This window comes from Desmodus rotundus, chromosome 2, assembly GCF_022682495.2.
Source record: "Desmodus rotundus isolate HL8 chromosome 2, HLdesRot8A.1, whole genome shotgun sequence".
In the NCBI taxonomy this organism is placed as follows: domain Eukaryota; kingdom Metazoa; phylum Chordata; class Mammalia; order Chiroptera; family Phyllostomidae; genus Desmodus; species Desmodus rotundus.
The window spans coordinates 185704146-185723799 of NC_071388.1; the positions used below are offsets into that span (position 1 = coordinate 185704146).

General features: G+C 39.3%; 1 protein-coding gene across 7 annotated transcripts in view; it reads left to right on the plus strand.

The window, feature by feature from the left end:
- The first annotated feature begins 457 nt into the window (after nucleotides 1–457).
- ZDBF2 (zinc finger DBF-type containing 2) overlaps nucleotides 458–19654 on the plus strand; it is a 30693-nt gene continuing 11496 nt past the window's right edge. For 3 of the 7 annotated variants that reach the window (XM_053918996.1, XM_053918999.1, XM_053918998.1), the window contains exons 1-6: nucleotides 6704–6964; nucleotides 11468–11605; nucleotides 11747–11798; nucleotides 12547–12626; nucleotides 13774–13877; nucleotides 15400–15527. In XM_053918996.1, the coding sequence (XP_053774971.1) occupies nucleotides 13818–13877; nucleotides 15400–15527 (188 nt within the window). In that variant the 5' untranslated portion in view covers nucleotides 6704–6964; nucleotides 11468–11605; nucleotides 11747–11798; nucleotides 12547–12626; nucleotides 13774–13817. Of the gene's footprint in view, nucleotides 498–6703; nucleotides 6965–7042; nucleotides 7146–11467; nucleotides 11606–11746; nucleotides 11799–12476; nucleotides 12515–12546; nucleotides 12627–13773; nucleotides 13878–15399; nucleotides 15528–19654 lie in introns of those variants that run through there. The other 4 variants (XM_045198402.2, XM_053918997.1, XM_045198401.2 and 1 more) reach the window with 4 other exon arrangements.

The window sequence follows — 19654 nt, forward strand, 5'->3', positions numbered from 1 at the left end:
ACCGTTTTACGTTTTACCATGTTCACAAATGTTATTACGCGCTGCCACACAGTGTAGCTGCAGTGTGCTGCGTCACCGCGCCCCGGCGCCCGCAGGCACGACACATCTCTGAGTGCGTTGCACCGCGTCACCGGCGGCCCTGTGCCAGGCGCAGTTTGGGCTCCGCTGCGCCCTCTGCCAGCTCTGCGGGGCTTGGCGCTCTTCAGAGCGGCCCTCTTCCGGCCATCACGACGGGGTGTGAACTGTCGGAGTTCCCTCGTTCGTTCTGGGAAGCCATGGCAACATCAGACGAGAACAACGCCATGCAGCACCTACCAGGAAGCGATTGCACTACCACCTGCCGTGCAGTTTAGGTGTGGCCTCTGCCGGTGGGTCTAGTTGGAGAGCCCAGGTAGTCTAGGGCCTATCGTCTCCATCTGGGGTGGTCCCTCCGTGCTCGGCAGCACCAATGGTTCTACAAAGATGCCCTGGGCTCGGTTTACGCTACCACAGAAATGGTAAGCTACACAAACAAGAAAAGGGCTGCCCTGTAGGCAGAAGGTTGTGTTGTACTGTCTCTTAGCAGCAGGAAGCATAGCAAAATCAGCAGGCAGAGAGTAAGAGGGGAACAGAGAGCGGGAGCCCTTAGGGAGTTCTTTAAAAGAAAAAAAAAAAGCAAAGCAAATAAGAGGCACAAACTTACGACTTACCTGTTTGTTTGAGGTCATCCAATTTTTTCGCGTATAATTGTCTTAGTAGTCTCTTAAGGTTCTTTGTATTTCCCTGGTAAAAGTTGTAATGCCCCCCCCTTTCGTTTCTGATTTTATTATTTGAGTCTTCCCTCTTCTTGTCTTATTCTAAATAAAGGGTTTCACCTGGTTTATCTTTTCAAAAAGGCAACTCTTATTTCGTCGATTTTTTTCTATTGACTTTGTTTCATTGATTTCTGCTGTAATCTGTATTATTTCCTTCCTGTTGCTACTTTTGGCTCAGTGTGTTGTAGTTTCTATTGTTCCTTGAGATTAAATAACGTTAGGTTATTTGAGATCTTTCTTTACTTAATAGCATTTTTCTTTATAAACATCGCTTTCAGAACCGCTTTTGCTGCATCACACAAGCTTTGGCTGGTTCTTTTCATTTTCATTTGTGTCAAAGTACTTTGTGATTTCTCTTATGATTTCCTCTTTGACCCATTCGTTGTTCCGAAGTTGTGGTTTAATTCCCACATGTTGTTAATTTTCCAATTTTTCTTCCACTAGTAATTTGTATCTTCACACCATCGTGGTCAGGAAAGGTGCTTCTGTGAGTCCGGCCTTGACACCTCAGTCCATCTTCCAGCCACTCTATGGTGCCGCCGCTGCAGAGACCCTCCACATGGCAGCTCAGGGAGCACTCACGTCCCTGAGCTCCCCAATTTTAAGCTGGAAATCGTGGCAATACCCCAGGAAAACAACATGGTACCTTCAAGCAGCCAGGGTGAGAGCAACCAGCAGTGCCCTTTGGCAGTGGCTCCCCTATTGGGTCCAGTTGATGAGCCCAAGGTGTCTAAGGATCTGTCATCTCTGATGCAAAACCATTCTGCTCGCTGTGCTGGTTGTTCTAAAAAAATGTACCCTAGACTCATTTTGAGCAGACAAAGTAAGACACACAGACATGAAAATGATTACTATGAAGGAAAATATTTTCATTATGTTCGTGGTATCCTAAAAACAGCAGGTCAGTCTATGAAGGGCCACTAGGGAAGCAGGGAAGGAATGGGCTATGTAAGGTAAGCAAGGGGTATAAACTATAAATGGACAGTTTGAATAGTTTCTGCAGACTCTGCACTACAGGCTTGATCTCTGGTTGTCTGGTACCTGGACCTTTAGGGAAGGGCTAGGGATAGAGTCCTGGACAGCAGAGGTCTGATAAACGTAGCCAGTCGGGGTATGGACTCAGGTATTCGTTCACTTGCATATCAAAGCTTTGCTGGCAGGCCTATTGTTTGTTATGCCGCAGCAGAATTAGTTAATTCTGGGAGGGTGGGTTCCTCGTGTCCTTGGGCTCCAGATGTGAGAGCATCAGGAATAAAATAAGAAAACATAGCTAACGCAATTGACTCTGTGGTACTCAGGATCTGGGTGGAGGTTTTGGGAGTAAGTATGGGTGATACCGCAGCAATGAAATAATTCTATGTTGTTGCAAGTCAAGCAGTGAAGATATTTGGGAATTTTAATAGAGGGAAAAGCTCAAGAATATAGTTCTTATATTGATGACTTTGTTTTATGAAAGGGCAATAATAATTACTTTTTTAAAAAAGTTAAACTCCAGAGGACATATGTTTTGAAATGACTTTTCAATGAAAGGAAGAAACCAGTATGTGGAAAGCAACATTTTCAATCCTTACTATCAGCACAAGTCAAAAGCTCTCTCTTTAAGGGCTACAAGTTGTGTTTTAGTTAGCAAGAAAACAATGAAAGGAAAATTTAAAAAATGGGTGGGTAGAAACAAAAGAGGGGAAGGAGAGAAAGGAAAAAAAAGAGAGAAAGGAATAGAATAAAAGAGTTGGTAAAGAATTATGAATTGGAAACAAATGATGTCAAACTATGTCCCAGTCATGTCTTTGTATGAAGTTGTGTTACAGGTGTGTCTACAGAATGTAAAAGTGGAAATAATTTGTTTGACTAGACTGTAGGAAGAATAGGATGGGAAGATTATTCCAGAGAAGTTAAATCTCATTGTGCATAATTTTAAACTGATCTGCAGGAAATGTTCCTAGAGTTGAGTCACTTGTCCCACGGCCGTGCCTTTGCCCGCGTTTACTCCTGACAAACAGAAGCAAATATTCAAAACAAATTTATTGTCTTTGGTTCTGGTGGATCATGTTTGGGTTTAGTTAAAAATAGGCTTATATTGCTACTTAGTGGTTTGCCAACTTCACACATTACACATAACACTCTTACTCGGTGGATGAGGATTTAACGCTTTTACATAGCCTCCCCCTGCACTCTCATCTGTTCTCACATTCATACCGCGGTCCTCCACACGTCCACCACGCACCTCTGCGATCGTAGGTCATATAACTTGCATTCTTTTTTCATGAACCTCTTTTTCTTTCTTGTTCCAACAATCAGTACGATGAAGACATTAGCACTATCACCCTTCCCTCTCCTTTTGAATGAAATTTTTGTCCAGGATGGAGACCTTACGAGGAGGAATCAAGACAAAATGATGGAGGTATTTTGTGACCCTTCTCATTAATTTTAAAATTTTGATTTGGATGTGGAATATGAGTGAATCTTTTTCCTTTAAAGATGACATTATACTTTTTAAAGAGTTGAAATGTCAGGTTAATGGGTAAAAGCTTCATAATAATCTCACCTGTCTGTGAACAGGTAGATGTGTACAATAAAATTTTGGGGAAAAATAATCCAAACTCTTAAACAGATGGAATCTAAATTCCTTTATGATTTGGAAATGAGATCTAGGTTCCTTCAGTTGCCTTTTCCCTTCAGACATTAGCCTAATGTTAGCTTAAACAGCTTACAAAAAACAGGATTTATTGTAATGATTTCCGGACATAAAAAAGCAGTTTTTATTCTTCTGTTGAACAAAGAACGTGAAATAACACATACAGAGGATCTGTTTTCCCCTCTCTCTCTGAGGAGGGAATGGGGTGCATATAAAACCAACTTTGATTCCTGGGGTCCTTTAAATAAATATTTGCTGAGTGAATGAATGGGTTTTGATTTATAGTGGACTAACAAAGGATTAGGGGTAAATTTATTTTTAACGTTTAGAGCTGAGCCTTACAGATACTTAAGCTCTGTGAAAAAAGTCCCCACTGCCACTAGGCAGAGATCTAGTCTGGAAGGACTGCTCTTCTAATGCAGGATGGCACTTCCTCTAAGTTTATGATGACATCGGTTGGGATAAAAAATGCTGCCGACTAAACTAAAATGCAACGATCTCTTGTAATTTAGCATTTTTATTTCATACTTAGTGAAAGAACTCTTTCAGACTTAGAAACAGGTTATTATGTATCAATCTGGAGCATGCATAAAAAGGGAACTATAAAATTGGTTAAGGTGTTCCAAAAACTCCTTTTTCTTTTTTTTTTCTTCAAAGATTTTATTTATTCATCTTCAGAGAGGGGAATGAGGGAGGGAGAAGGAGAGGGAGAGAAACATCAATGTGTGGTTGCCTCTTATATGCCCCCCACGTGGTGCCCCCAACCCAGGCGTGTGCCCAGACCAGGAACTGAACCAGCGACCCCCTGGTTCACAGGCCGGCACTCAGTCAACTGAGCCACACCAGCCAGGGCTAAACTTCACATTTTTCTAAATCACATTTTTAAAATTCTCACCTGAGGATAATTTTTTTCTTTAAAATTGATTTGAGAGAGAGAGAGAAAGGGAGAGAAACAGAGAGAGAAATATCAGTGAGGGAGAAACATGGATTGGCCTCCTGCATGTGCCCCACCCAGGGTTCAAACCTGCGACCTAGGTATGTGCCCTGACCGGGAATCAAATCCGCAACCGTTTGGTGTACTGGAGCAATGCTCCAACCAAGCCACTCCATCACTTCTGGAGTCAGTTGTTGAACGGATGTGGTTTTCCATGCAGTATCATTGTCTTTGAGCCACCAGAAGTGGTTGTGATGCATCCAGACTTACAAGTGCTCCGCTATTGAATCCAGGGTATTTTTTAAAAAAAATATTTTATTAATTTATTTAGATAGAGGGAAGAGAGGGTGAGAAACACCAATGTGTGAGAGATACATTGATGGGTTGACATGTACACGTCCCCAACTGGGGGCCCAGCCTGGCCTGCTGCCCAGGCATGTGTCCTGACAGGGAATACAACTGGCGACCCTCTGGTTCACTGGCTTGCACTCAATCCACTGAGTCACACCCACCAGGGCTGAATCCAGTATTTTCCCCCAGGCAACTGGTCCTATTCTGCAAGTTTCATGCTGGCACTTTCCTGACCTATCCAGAAGAGGTTAATGGATTCTTTTCAGGTTACTTTCAGGACTCATTTTCCTTCTTCAGTGATTTTTTTTTAAGTGAAACTTAGAGGGTTTGTAATTGACTAACCATAACATTGGGAATAGTAACTCAGACATTTCACTTTTTTGGAGGTGTGTGCATTAGACTTATTATTTAACTGTTCAGATATAAGTTTCCAAAGTGCATTAAGAACTAATGTACCTGGTGAGTAACTCAGAGGTCTAATAGCTTTTAGCCGGTCCCATATCTCTCTTTGCTAAGTGCTGGAGGAATCTCTTTTTGGTCCTAGGAAAATCTCCCCTCTTTTCCTAGGACTCTTCAAGGCTGAAAGCCTCCTATACCTGTTAATTCCCTTCTCTTAGAGTTGTGAATTTTATTAAAAAATGCCCTTAATTCAGGTGAAATAAGGACGATGTGAACAGCTAGCTATATCCAAGTATCTGTATGAGCTCTCAATGACAACTATGTTAATACAGCCCCCTGGCCAATATTAAGAGCCCAGTTTGTAAAACGCATCCTGTTTTCAGAAATGTTAAAGTGTAAAAAATGTGTGTCTCAGCATCTGTGAAATAACATTATGTCATGGTGGCTGGGTGTATGTATAATGAATTTTCTTTCACCAATTCCAAGGTTGGGATGTGGAAAGAGTTTGCCTTAAAAAAAAAGTCAGTGCTTCCTTTGTGTCTTAACAAAATCTAAAGGGGGTGATAAACCAAACAGTTGCAAAAGCCCAGATATAAAGTGGAAGAAAGAGATAGGGGAAGCAGGAGCTGAAATATACACAAAGAATGTAAACTATGAATGTGAAAGCAATGGACAAGTTAAAAAAGGGGGGACAAAGTCACAAGCTTATAAAAAATGATAATTATAGCAATTACCCAAGAGCAAAGTAGCTCATTCTATGATTATTTTTACATAAGACATAAGCTCTCCAAATAGAGACCCGCTCTCTCCATTTTACGTATGATTATTTTCCTTATCACAGACTATAATGCATTCAGTAGCGTGATGAATTCGGGCTTGTCCCTCATTACACTAAGCTGTTTTTGCACAAAATTATATTCGCAGTGGGTGGTACAGAATATCACTGAATAACTGACTTGATTTTGATTAATATTCGTAACCCTTTCGTGTGCAGTGTAGGTCTTTGAATACCTAACCTCCCCAAGCCTAGGTTTTTTTCATTTGTCAAAAGAGTGTAACAGGATTCGTTATAAGATCTTATAAAGGGTTGTCCTGAGGATGAAATGCAAGAATCACATAGAAACCTTAAACACCAATAAAGCGCTCATTAAATAGCAGCTTTTGTTAAGATGCAGCTCACTGCGGGAAACACACCGAAACAGCGCAAACGACTAGCCCCTCTGAGCCCATTTTCTTTTCTGTAGCTCATGTGTTGCTTTGCATTGGGAAGCATTTTCTATTTGGCCCCTCAGATAATAAAATCTTGGTGTGTATCTCATGTCCTAACTGCGCTATAAGCCTGGTCATTTTGTTTGAAACAGGTTTGATTTCACAAGCCTGGAGTGGGGCCCTGACCCTGGAGGAAGTGTTCGCTTTAAAAGATGTCGGGGAGGGGAGGGTTGGGGGCGGGAGGAAGGGGGCTCCGGCGCCGGGGGTGGGGGTGGGCTAGGGGCGGTCTCGCTGTCCCTGCGTCAGAAGGGGCCTTGTTTTCGCACCTTCCCTGACGTCAAACCTCAATCGGGGCTGCAACGCGGCGTTGCCCCTGGAGGACTACGTGGGCTGAGTCGTGACTGGGGGCCCAGGTCCGCGAAGCGACGCTCTCACTTCGCTTCTCCTCTCGCACGGGCGGCAGAGGCTGGTGGCTCCAGCATCTGGCTCCGCGGGCAGCAGTCGGCAGGCGCGGGCGGCCGCGGCGCTCTGGACGGCTCGGGGGTCTGGGCACCGCCATGGAACCGGAATAGGAAGGGAGCGAACCCACCGGTCTTCGGCCTCTCCCGAGGCCCGGAAGGAATCCGGGCGGCCTCCGCGGAGGTGAGAACGGCGGCGGGGGCGGACGCGGACGGGCTGGCCGAGTCGGCGCGCAGCCCGGGCGACGCCCGCGGGCTCTGTGTGCGCGGCCGGGGGTGGGGCCTGTTCGCCTGGCGCCCGGGGCGCCTTCTTCCTCGAGAGGGACGCACGGACCGCTCGCCCGGCTCCCGCACCCGCCTCGCAGGTCCTCGGCTTCCCCTCTCCCCAGTCCCTTCCTGCGCCTCCTGGGCCGGCGGGGCCGACGTCTCCGGGCTGGGATCGCGGTGGCTGGGGCGTGGGGTGGAGGTGGGGCGCGGGCAGCCTTGTGCTTCTGTCGGGGGCCCTGGGTCGGAGGGGCCCGGTGAGCGAGGCCTTGGGCGGGGCCCTGGAGACGGGGAAATCTGCGGAGGTCGGATTAGGGCTTTGTACCCGCTGGGAATTGCACGGGCATCTGTGGGGTCGAGATCCCGAGCCACCTGTCTACAAATCCCCTTCCCCCTGTGCCTTGCGCTGTGTCCAGCCGCCCCCAGAACTAGGCCTTTACCAGCCTCCTGCAATTAGAATTTATTTCGGAAACGTTAGGTTTCCGTGTTAAGGATTATTTTACCATCGCCGTGCAACAGTTGTGTAAATCTGGTCGAATTACGCCGTTGTCATTACGTGCTCCTGAAAAGGCCCTTTCCAGCTCCTAACATTATCCGACGCGATGATTCTGGTAGCGCGTGGAAGAAATGCGTAAAGAAAGAGTGGCCCTGAAGGAACTCAAACGTTTTTTACACTCAGAATAGAATTATATTTATTTTTTGTAGCAAATCGTGTTTGTACTATCAGGAAAAAACCCGCTGAAAAAGCCCATAGCAATCTCATCTTCAAGAGCCACTATTAACAATTTGGGGTTCATAAATTATATTCGTGTGTTATATAATTGGGGTACTAATGTAATCTCCCCCCCTTCTTTTTACTACACTGTGGACTTTTTCTACATCGATGCATAAACATCCCTCCACTGCCTTCTCAACTGGCACTGATCTGGACCCAAGGCGTAAAAGGCAGTGATTTTCTTCTCCCTGCACTTTGGCCAATGGTCAGCCTTAGTAAAGACACTTGTTAAAGATTTGATAAAGTATCGCAGTTATGGCGAAGATATTGGATAGAAATAAACTGAATTCAGGGTAACAACCATCTTCTATAAAATATTGCTTGCTCTGCTTAATATTTTGAGGCATTGTTTTTTCAGGTTGCAGTTTTCAATTCATTGGTAAATTGTGAAATTAATTTGGTGACTCATAACTAGCACTTTTTAAAAAACGAAATAAAATAGCATAGAAAATACCGGAATGCATTACATTACGCATCATGAGGGTATTGTTTTGCAAAACTGTGTGTGTGTGTGTGTGAGGGGGTGTGCATGTATACCTGCCCGTGCGTGTGCTGGATTGTGAGATAAAATGTATTGCTTTCCTGTGTCTCAATGTTTAATTATTTTTTTACATTTAATCTTTATTGTATTTTCCGTTACCATTTAGTCCTTTTATATCCCCCTCTCCCCAGCAATCACCACACCGTTGTCCATATCCATCAGTGCTTTTTCCTTTTTGCTCAACACGATATTTAATTTTGAGTCACTAATGCAAGATATTGTCTGCACCCGTCTTGGAGATTGGAGCAATGATGCAATTAAACCAAACATCAGTTTTACTCTTTTCTGGAATATGTGACAGTGTTTATTGCAGCAAATTATATTCCTAATTATTTGTTTTCACCTAATATTAAAACAAGTAATTAGCATTCCTGACAATGCAGAGAGGAAACATTTTATAGCAGTTAAAAGGTTAAGAGCACAAACTGCTCATATTGACCTAGGATCAGATCCCCGCTACACTGGTCATTGGTGTGTACCCTGGAATAAGACGTTGCTTCTCTTTAAACCTCAGTTTCTTGGTTTGTAAAGTGGGAGTTACACCAGCCCCAAAAGACTGTTTGATAGTGAGATGACAAAATGCTTGTGAAATTGTTGACACAGTGCCTGGCCCAGATGAAGTACTCACTAAAAGCTAGCTATTATTATTTTAATAAGACTGAACTGAGATATCCAGGATAATGCTTGTCACCAGAGGTAAGTTGAAAATCTGTTTAACGTTGTAAAGAAAGGGACACTGAATGAGGATTTTTAACATTTTGTTTGGCCATTGTTTTGTAATTGCTCCCTAATCTCATCCCTGTTCCTAGACAGGCAATTTAGATTATTTAGATCAAATGCCCTCCTATTGTCTTTCCTAGTAAATCGGTGTCTCTCTTGTCAGGCTGTTGAAAATTTTTTCTCTTAAGGATTCTGGTTAGCTTTTATTTCAACGCCGAAGGCAGCTTGAGAAACTGAGAAACTCAAACACGACAACTCTGTACTCATTTCGACAACAGGTACAGGTCTGTGGTGTGCAAGAAACCGTCTCAAGAAAATAAATGCAATTTTATTTCGTTTCTGAGTCAGTCGTACCGAAGTTCTTTCACACACACAGTTCAGAGTCTCTGTGCGCTGCCCCACATCATTTTCTCGGTTTTAAGTGTCACATAAATCAATGAAGTAAGAGTGTGAGCATTGTCATTTTTATAGCATTGTTGTATTTATGAAAAATAAATTGAATGCTTTGGGCTAAAAATGAGGATTTTGCAAAAATACTTAAGTGGGTGTGACAACTGTAAAAGGTTGGACAAAATCCTAAACAATCCTAATAGTGCTGTCAGTTTTGAATGTGTCTTTAAGTTCTTGTTCGGCTTTAGAGAACAAGAAAATGGAAACTTGTTGAGTGTGAATTATTATGATGGAGTTTTTGGAAGAATAAAAAAAATGACTTGGAACTCTAGCTGTCCTATGCACAAAAAGCCCTCCGTGAAACAAAAAAGCCTAATTTGACCTTAAATCAAACATATATACATTTCTGTATTTTAATTTAGATAAAATAGTAAGTTTATGTGTGTATGTATTTTTCAGTTCTCAGGCTGGCACTCAGTCTACTGAGCCACACCAGCCAGGGCTGTGTGTGTGTGTGTGTGTGTATTTTTAAAATCATCTTATTGACTGTTTTTTTAAAAGTTCACCAATTATTCGGTCTTGTCAGATAAGGGGGCTTTTTTTTTTGTCTTACACTAATAAAATGAAACGAATACTATGCAATCATTAAACACTCTGTTTAGGAATTATATAATATATAGAGGTGCTTCTCATATATGGTTAAGTGACAGGCTATAGAATAGATTGAATGGTATCATTCCATTTTTATGAAAACATGTTTAGAAAAAAGATATATAATATATGTTAATGGTGGCTAGTGGCATTACGGCCAATTTTTATGCTTTTTATTTCTTTAGTTTTATAATTGCATTAAAATAAGTATTTTTCACTTTTATCCTAAAAATAATAAAGGTCATTTTTTTAAAGCAAAAGATTGTATTTTTCTAGTTTGCAAGCATAATGAGCCTAAATCTTTGCTCTAAGGGATACAGATTCTTATGTGGATATTTTGGATATAAAGTGATTTCTCTAGTATTCTAGGAAATGGTACTGAAGAGTTTAACAGTTACATTCCTCACCCTGCAAAAAAAAAAAAGCTCCTTTGAGTAGGAAAGAGCCATTGTTCCAGAATTTTCTTAAAGCAGTCTTTGAGTATGGTACACTGCTTCTCAGAATATTTCCGTAGCGCCTAAAGAAATGGTCTAGATTCTTTAGTCTGCGTTTAAACCTTAGCATGTCAACACTCAAATCATCTTTTTGTCCTTTATTGCCCCGTAAGTTCTTAAACAAAACCCTGGCTTTATCTGTACTTGTCAACTGATTATCTCCAAATGTACCTTGTGCTTTCTTGATTTTGTACTTTTGCTTTTTTGTTACTTGGAATATCTTTTCCTGACCTTTGTGTAAGCAAATTCTACCCATTTTCCTATTTCCAATTTAAAAAACCATACCTACCATTATGTCCCAGCCACTCCAGCTAAGACTGATTAGCAATTATTATTTCTGCTTAGGCAGTTCTCAGATACCACATGGTATTTTTTACATTAATTTCCCATTTCCATTTTAAACTTAAGAGCAAGAAAGCGTGTCTTGTATTTTCCCCTATCCCTCAAGTCTCCCACTGTGGACCCTTGTACAGGACAGGCGCTCAGTGTGTTGATTGCACTCCTTCACCATTCGTAGGTGTCACCAGCCCTTCTGAGTCAAAGCCCTGGCAGTTTGTGTTAACCAGTGAGCCTGGGTAATACAGTCAGCGCTTTGCCCACAGCGTGTGGAAAAATAGGAGATGGATAATTTGGCTGAAGTGTCAATAAATATAAATAGATGATATATAATTGACAGTATCTTTCATTAGAACTAACACAGGAGGGAAGAGGTGGGTGGTTAGTCCAGAAACTAAACTTAATTTCACATAAATATTTATTTTAAAAGTTTCTCATGCAGTTAATTTTGGGTTTGATGGGATCTTTGTTCTTAACGTTAGAGACACAGTTTGCCGTATTTTTTTTTTTTTACAGCTGCTATTCTTGGACCCCCGAGATCTGACGTATTTGAGGGGGGTTACGTGGACCATCACCGCTCCTCTGCTCTGAAGTATCTAGGAGGTCACGCAGGATTTAGTGAGTCACAGTATATGAAGTGCTTTGCGTTCACAGGTTAATATTTTTGCTCTTGTTATTAGAAGCCTAATTGTGTCACTTTTGAAACTGAAATAGGACTTGGAGGTGTTTATTTGGCTAATGGCAGACACTTATGGAGGTTATCTTTTTAAAAAATTATTTTATTTTAATTTACAGATGTTTGCCAGGACTAATATCGCTGATGAAATACCTGCCCTTTTCTGCTAAGGTAAATGATTTGTTACTTCATAAAAATATCAGGTACTGGTAGAGTTCAGAGTTTATATAAAAAGACCTATTCAGTCATACAATGGGATAGAGTCCCAGACCCCAAAGAAATGATGCCTTTCAGTAAGAATTTTATTAGTACATTAAAAAGATGACTTATATTATTGGTTCAACCAATAAAAGAACCCTCCGGGAGCATATGCATATTTTAAATATGCATAATATGCATGGGCCTGTCTCTCACCAGCAGATTTTGATTCAGTAAGTTTTTCAAGTGGGGTCCTAGCATGTGAATTTTAAAAAATGCCAACAAGTGCTTCTGATTCATTGTAGCTCACTGTCATTGTAGCACGTATATGACACTAGAGATGATGGAAGTAGCAGGTGACGGTGCCTTGAGACTTCAAGGACATAAGGGTTAAAGATTTTAAAAATATTTAAAGTATTTAAATTTTGTGTGTGTGATAGTAGATTCATACTTTTCAGTTTGCCTCTCATTCAGTGAATGTTTTCATTGTATTTTAAATAAAGCACATTAAATAAAAAAACTTTGAAGTAAAGGGTTTTTATTTAATGATTTTCAAAGTTTATGTTTAAGCTCTTGGGGTTTCTCAACCTGAAAATGACTATATCTGTAAGTGCACCTTTAAGCTTGTTTCATTTTGTTGCTTCAGATTATGAATGAAGTAAATTAATGGAACTAAGACCAAATTACAAGTAAGTAATTTCTTATATATTCTTTATTTCAGAGGCTGGTTTTAATTGATTCATTTTCCTCATAAGTGTGGGAAATCAAAAAGTCAAAGTTTTTCATAATAAAAAGGAATAGGTAAGTGAATGTTACAGCATTTTGACTTAGAGAAGATTTTTTCTATTCTCATCTTACATGTGTTGAGGCTCTGATTTCATTTTTTAAACATTGATTTTAATGAGTAAATTTTTTCTGTTGCAGGATCATCCTTCTTACCAGAAATATTCATAATACTTTACAGGATCATCCTGTATATAATTTTCCAACAGACAGTGTTTAAAATAATTAGAATTGAAACCGTGATAAAATTATTTCTTACAGTTCTACTTTAACTTTAAGAAAACAAGGCAACAACTGTATTGTGTTGAGTTCATTACTGAAGTAATCAGTCTGTGCACTTTGTGTCAGCAGATGAATTGACCGTGCACCAAAATAACCTGGGGGTTTCTGAAATCTAGACTCTCAGCTCTACAAAATCGGAATTTGGGGGGATGATTTTGATCTTCATTCTGATTTGGAAACCACTGCAGCATATAATATCGAAGGATTATAGTGTTAAGGGGTAGACATTTAGAAACTATTTGTAGTGAAATCTCATTACACCAGTTGGAAGAAATTCCTCATCTGTTTGCTTTATGTAATTGTCAGAGAGAAGTGTTGTGTGTTTCAGAGACTAAATTAGTTGTTATTTTGATTTTCAGCAGCTTTGTAGGGTAAATTATTTCAAAATCTGTTTCTGGACTGAGCAGAAAATACGATTGGCATCTTTACTCTCATTTCAGAGAATTAGATGTTGTATATGACACTGGCTGTTTTAAGTAATTTGGGATTCTGTGTAGAGATATAATGGAGAAATTCATGAGCCTCATTAGTGTATATTAAATATACTATAATAACAACTTAGAAAGAGCAGTTTGTGTTTAAAACTGAGTAAGATATTCTTCAATACTGAATCAATGCTAGTAATGCTAACAAGTTGAAAACGTAGTCATCTAGGCTTCAATTATTGGCAGCAAGCTACTGTTCCAGATGTGCAGCTATCATCTTCACTCCACTCACGGATTGATTTCATCGCTCACGTGGAAGGGAGCCTTATCTATTTTCATAATTACGAGAAATAAGAGTGGGTAGGACTCAAGAGTGAATTTCTGTTCTCTGATGTTATCATAGCGAGTTTCTTTGTGATAGCAAGGAATTACAGTGATTTCGCCATTTCTTTTTCCAGTTTGAGTATTCAACGACAATACCCTTTGACTTTGGTTATTCAACATGCAGAACAGACAAGGATATTGCAGCTATTGCTGTGTGTGCTATAATAATCTGGAACAGGTGAGACGATCCTGTTAATATGGTAATTATGTCTCAAAGGACTTGGTAGTGACTTCCTTTTTTTTTACATCTTATTCAGTTTATCCACTCGTGGAACAGATCATGGGTTCTTATTATGATAAGAACCTAGTAGTTGTCAGACACTGTTTACGGTTCTAGGGATATGACCATCCACACAACAAGGTCCCTTTATTTATGGAGCTTACATTACAATACAATAAAATAGAAAATCGCCATATAAATTTAGTACACAACTTGTCAGATTGTGATAAATGTTATAAGGAAGATAAAATAAGCAAAGGAGTACAATTTTAGATAGGGTGGCTAGGTAGGTAAGGCTAAGGAAATAACATTAGAGTTGGGATTTTAATGAAGTGTGGGAGCCAGGCTTGCTCATCTCTGGCAGAAGAATCTCTAGGTAGAGGGAAGAGAGAGCAAGGACAGAGACCCCGAGACAGGTGGGTGGTTGGTGTGCTAACCAAAAGCCAGGAGGCCAGTGTAGCTGCAGTGGAAGTAGGGTGGGGGTGGGAGTGGGTGTTGAATGAAGAATTCAGAGAATTAGATTCTATAAGACATTGTAAAATAAGGTAAGGACTTTGAATTTTATGCTTTGATGCACAAAAGTTTTAAATTTTGCTATAGTTGAATTTAGCTTTTTTCCCTTTTGTTGCTTGTGTTGTGGGTGTCAAAAAGATTGCCTAATCCAACATCATGAAGATTTATGCCTGTGTTTTTCTGTGTGTTATAGCTTTAGCTCCTACATCCAGATCTTCGATTCATTTTGAGTTAATTTTTCTTTATGATGTGATTTAATTACCCCCTAAAAGCTCTATCTCCAAATATAGTCATATTGGCAGTTACAGCTTTAACATATACAGAACCCTACCTATAGCGCTTATAGTTGATTGATTTTCAGATGTTAAACTAATTTTGCCTTCCTGGGATAAATTTCATTTGGCCATGGTATATAATCCTTTTTATATGTTACTGAGTTTGGTTTGCTGGTATTTTGTTGAATATTTCTGCATCTATATTCATAATTGTGTCATAGGTGAAGTTGTGATCTAATGAAGTTCTGATTCTGCTAGTGCTAAACTTTTATGATATCAAACACAGGTTTGTAATATATAAAAATTCTGCTGTTTAGTGGCATTTGTTTTGTTTAATTATCTGATAGTAATCACGTAAATTCATACTAAGGATGAGGGTTTATTATTGATTTCTACACCTTTGCCTTTTGAAAAAGACATACTTTTTAATGCTCTTATAAACATGGGGAGGCAGATAATAAATCTATGATAACCATCATTTTTTGTACAATTACTGTACATCCACATTTAAGGTGATTCTTTAGGAGAGATTTAGAGAGACGCAACTATTGTATCTAAGGGGAAGAAAATTTTATGGATTTTAGATGTATATTTTAGAATTGCTTTATAGAAAGGGTGTATCAATTTCTACTTCTGCTCTCACCACTGCGTGTTACCCATTCAACAACGTTCAGTGTCTTTCTTCCCTGCAGCATATGTCCAGTCCTCAGCACCGATACCTGACCTCACAGAACAGACAACGGATGGGCTCCAGCAGTTTGATGGAACGATTCTTGCAGGACGTACTGCGGCACCACCCATACCACTATCAAGAAAGCAGGTAAAGTGACGGAATGGAGTAAGATTAGTGCATAGTTGGTGTACATTACAGTAGATACTTGTGGTAACATTTCAGTGCTTCTTAAAGTGAATCTTCGAGTCAGGGAATATAATGTGAAATTTCATCTAGTAATTTTCCTTTGCAATTAGTTTTTTGTTTTTCCTACTTTTAAGTAGCACATTACAAAAGATAGGGACTATATAATTCTTTTTCCCAAATAAAAGTTTTAGGGCAGTAAATAATTATATGTCATTCAGGCATTGGTAAGTGTGTCAAGATTCAGCACAGGAAAAAGGTGGCAGCACAAATAGCTTTTAAAAGACTAGTAACAGAAACACTGGTGACCGCAGAGTAAGGGCAGTCAGGGTTATGCACAGTGTATACAATGTGTGTTTGTGCACACACACCAGTAGTGTAAGAGAGTGCTCCTTTCCTGTCACTCTGGCCAGCGCTGGGGCTATATCAGTCTTTAAAGTATATCTCTTACTTTAATTACTTATGAGTTAAGTAGAACTTCTCTCTTCATATATTTATTAGCTATATATTTATCCCCTGAATTGTTCATATACTTTACTTATTTTTCTGTTGAACTTTCTGTATATTTTGGATTTGTATGCAATATTCACAGATACTAGTTCTTTGTATTTTAAAGATATTAAAAATATTTTTTCAGATTTTGTTATATTTTTCAACTGTGTATCTCTTATGATATAGAAATGAAACATTTTGATATAATCAGATCTAGGGAATTTCCCTTTATGTTTTTTTCTATGTCTTTTTTTATGCCCTTGTTTCTTCTTTTAAATATTTTTTAATCTTCCCCGATGTTTTTTTAAAGAAGATTTTATTTTTTTATTTTTTTAGAGAGAGTGGAAGGGAGGGAGAAAGAGAGAGAAACATCAGTGTGTGGTTGTCTCTCACGTGCCCCCTTTTGGGGACCTGGCTCGCAACCCAGGCATGTGCCATGACCAGGAATTGAACTGGTGACCCTTTGGTTCACAGGCTGGCACTCAATCCACTGAGCCACACAAGCTGGGGCACTTCCTGCAATTTAAAAAATCTGTGGTGTGAGCATTTCTATTTATTTTTTAATAAATTTATATTATCTCCACTGATATAAAATATCACCTGCAACATGAACTAAATTCCTAAATTGTATGTGTGTCTTTGATTTTTGAATACAATTTTCTTTCCTTGAGTTTTTAAATCCTATGCCAATACAACATTGTTTAATTATGTTTATAAGCTTTCTAAGTAAAAGTTAAAAAAAATTCTCTCTTGCTGTCTTGTCTAGACATTTTAGCCACCTTAAAAATCAGCTGTTGCTTTATTTTTGCTTCCTATTTATTGTTTTTTCTTAATTTATTTCTTCAGCTCTTGCTAGAGGAATTTGGTTATTCTTCTATCTACTTGAATTAGGTGCTTATTCAGTTAATGTGTGTGTACTAATTCTTTTTTTAATGCAAGGTTTAAAAGTTTGAAGTTTCCATTTTGACATCTCATAGATTTTTATATACAGCTCTTATACGTATAGATAGTTCTTAAAATGTTGCTTTTTTAGCGTGGGTTATAGAAAAGAGTGGTTTTTTAACCTCTAGTCATTAGATTTTTTGAAGGGCGCTTTTTTTTTGTTGTGAAATTAGTTTAAAATGAGTAGAAATACAGATGGTGCTTTAGTTGTTAACTTCAAACACACATAAACAAAAATATCGATGCAAATCTAAGTATATAAGTGATGATTCCAAACCTTTTTGGGACTTTTGCCAGCTTATTGGATTTTATGAATCTGCTTGTCTTTCTTTTCCTCATCTCTTTTGTTAGCCAAATGATACAAAGGTAATTTTATTTTGAGAATGTTGTGATAGTCTTTAAGACAAATGGAGATAATCTACAGGCTTCTGTAAAACTAGGGTAAAGTGATTACTGTACTCCAATTTTACTGATTAGAGTTCAAAAGTATGAAAATTATGGAAATTTTTTGCCCCATCATGATATTATTTTGATAGCTGGGTTAACTTTTTAAATTTGCAAATGCCAAACACATTATCTTAATATAATTATGATAATTTTTATGGGGAATATCTATGACATGTTTTTAAAAAGTTGCATGTAGCCAACACACATGTGCATATTCTCTTAGGCAATTGTGGCATCTCTCAAGTTGAAAAATATTTAATAAAGGTGTTTTTTAGATGTTAATGTATTTAAATTTTTATTTATTATTTTAAATAGGCTTATATGTATATATATTAAGTGTATTTTATTGATTATGCTATTATAGTTGTCTCATTTTTTTCCCCTTTATCCCCCTCCATCCTCCACCCTGCACCCCACGCCACCCTCTAGTACTCCCCCCTGCTTAGTTCATGTCTATGGGTCATACATATAAGTTCTTTGACTTCTTCATTTCCTATACTATTCTTAACCTCCCTCTGTCTTAAATAGACTATATTTTGACATAGTTTTAGATTACCAGAATATTTGGGAAGATAGGACAGATGATTTTTATATACCCCCTCATCCAGTTGCCTATTACTAACATCTTACATTAGTATGGTACATTTGTTACAGTTAATGAACCAGTGTAATACATTAACTGAATTCTGTAGTTTATTCAGATTTCTCTACTTTTTACCTATTTTTTTTTGTTTCAGGACCCCATCCAGGATAATTATATTAAATTGTCATATCTCTTTAGACTCCTGTTGGAATTTTTAATTTTAGTAGATATTACCAAATTGTTCTTCATGGAGATTAAACTAATCTATATTCCTACCAACAATGTATTAAAGTGCCGGTCATTGCAGCCTTGTCAAAACAATGTGTTAAAATAATAATAGTTAATGATTACTATTTTCTAGACTTAAAAAAAATGTTCTTTGCCTTGACTGGTGTGGCTCAGTTGGTTGGGGGTCACCCCGTAAAGCAAAAGATCATGGGTTTGATGCCTGGTCAGGACACATGCCTGGGTTATAGGTTTGGTCCCAGGTTGGGGCGCATATGAGAGGCAGCCAATCAATATTTCTCTCTCACATTGATGTTTCTCTCCCTCTCTAATTCCTTCTCTCCCTTTCCCTCTCTCTAAAAATAAATTAATAAAATCTTTTTAAAAAAGCTCTTTACATGTAATAACTAATTCACTTTTCAAAACAGTCTCCTGAAGGAAGACTTCCAATCAAGATGGAGGTACACATGCTTTGCCTCCTTGCACAACCACAAAAAGAATTACAACTAATTCTCAAAACAAATAATGCCCACTACTGTCAGAAAATCATACTGTGTGGGAAGTCCAACAACCAAGGATTTAAAGAATCCATATTCATCCTGATGGATAGGAAGGGCGGAGACATGGATACAGGTAGAGAGGCGAGGAGATGAGGTGTGGTGGTGGAATAGGCAGTCCCACATTCATGTGGTGGGCAAAAACTGGGAGGGCTACATTGGGAGCAAGTGATCCCGGCCCTAGGCCACCGTACAGCATAGGGTTACAGTGCTGGGAAGATAAATCCCCATAACTTCTGGGTGTAAAAGTCAGTGGGGGTTGTGTCAGTGGAAAAACTGCTGGATTTTCTGGAAACACCATTTATAGGGCCCACGCATTCTATACAAATCCACCCACCTGGGATTTAGCACCAGGGCAACAGCTGGAAGGGTGCCCTGGCATACGGGGAGTGGGTGAAGTGACTGGAAATGTGGTGAGTATTGGGCCGGACTCCAGAAGCCAGGCAGCGGCATTGTCTCCTCTCTGAGCCCAGCCCCCACTCACAGCCATTAAGTGGTGAAGTGGGTTGCCCCACTGTGGCTATTACCTAAAGCTCCACCCCACTCAATTTACAGGTGCCTTTTTAACACGATGCTTCTAGGGAGTCAAAGCAGCTCTACCTAATACACAGAAACAGACACAGGAAGGCTGACAAATTGAGGAAACAAGAGATATGGCCCAAATGAAAGAATAGAATAAAACCCTAGAAAAAGAACTAAATGAAACAGATAACCAACCTTTCAGAATCAGAGTTCAAAACACTGGTGATCAGGATGCTCAAAGAATTCGAGTACAGCAACACCATAAAGGAAGAAATGAAGTTTACACTAAGTGAAATAAAGGAATATTTACAGGGAATTAACAG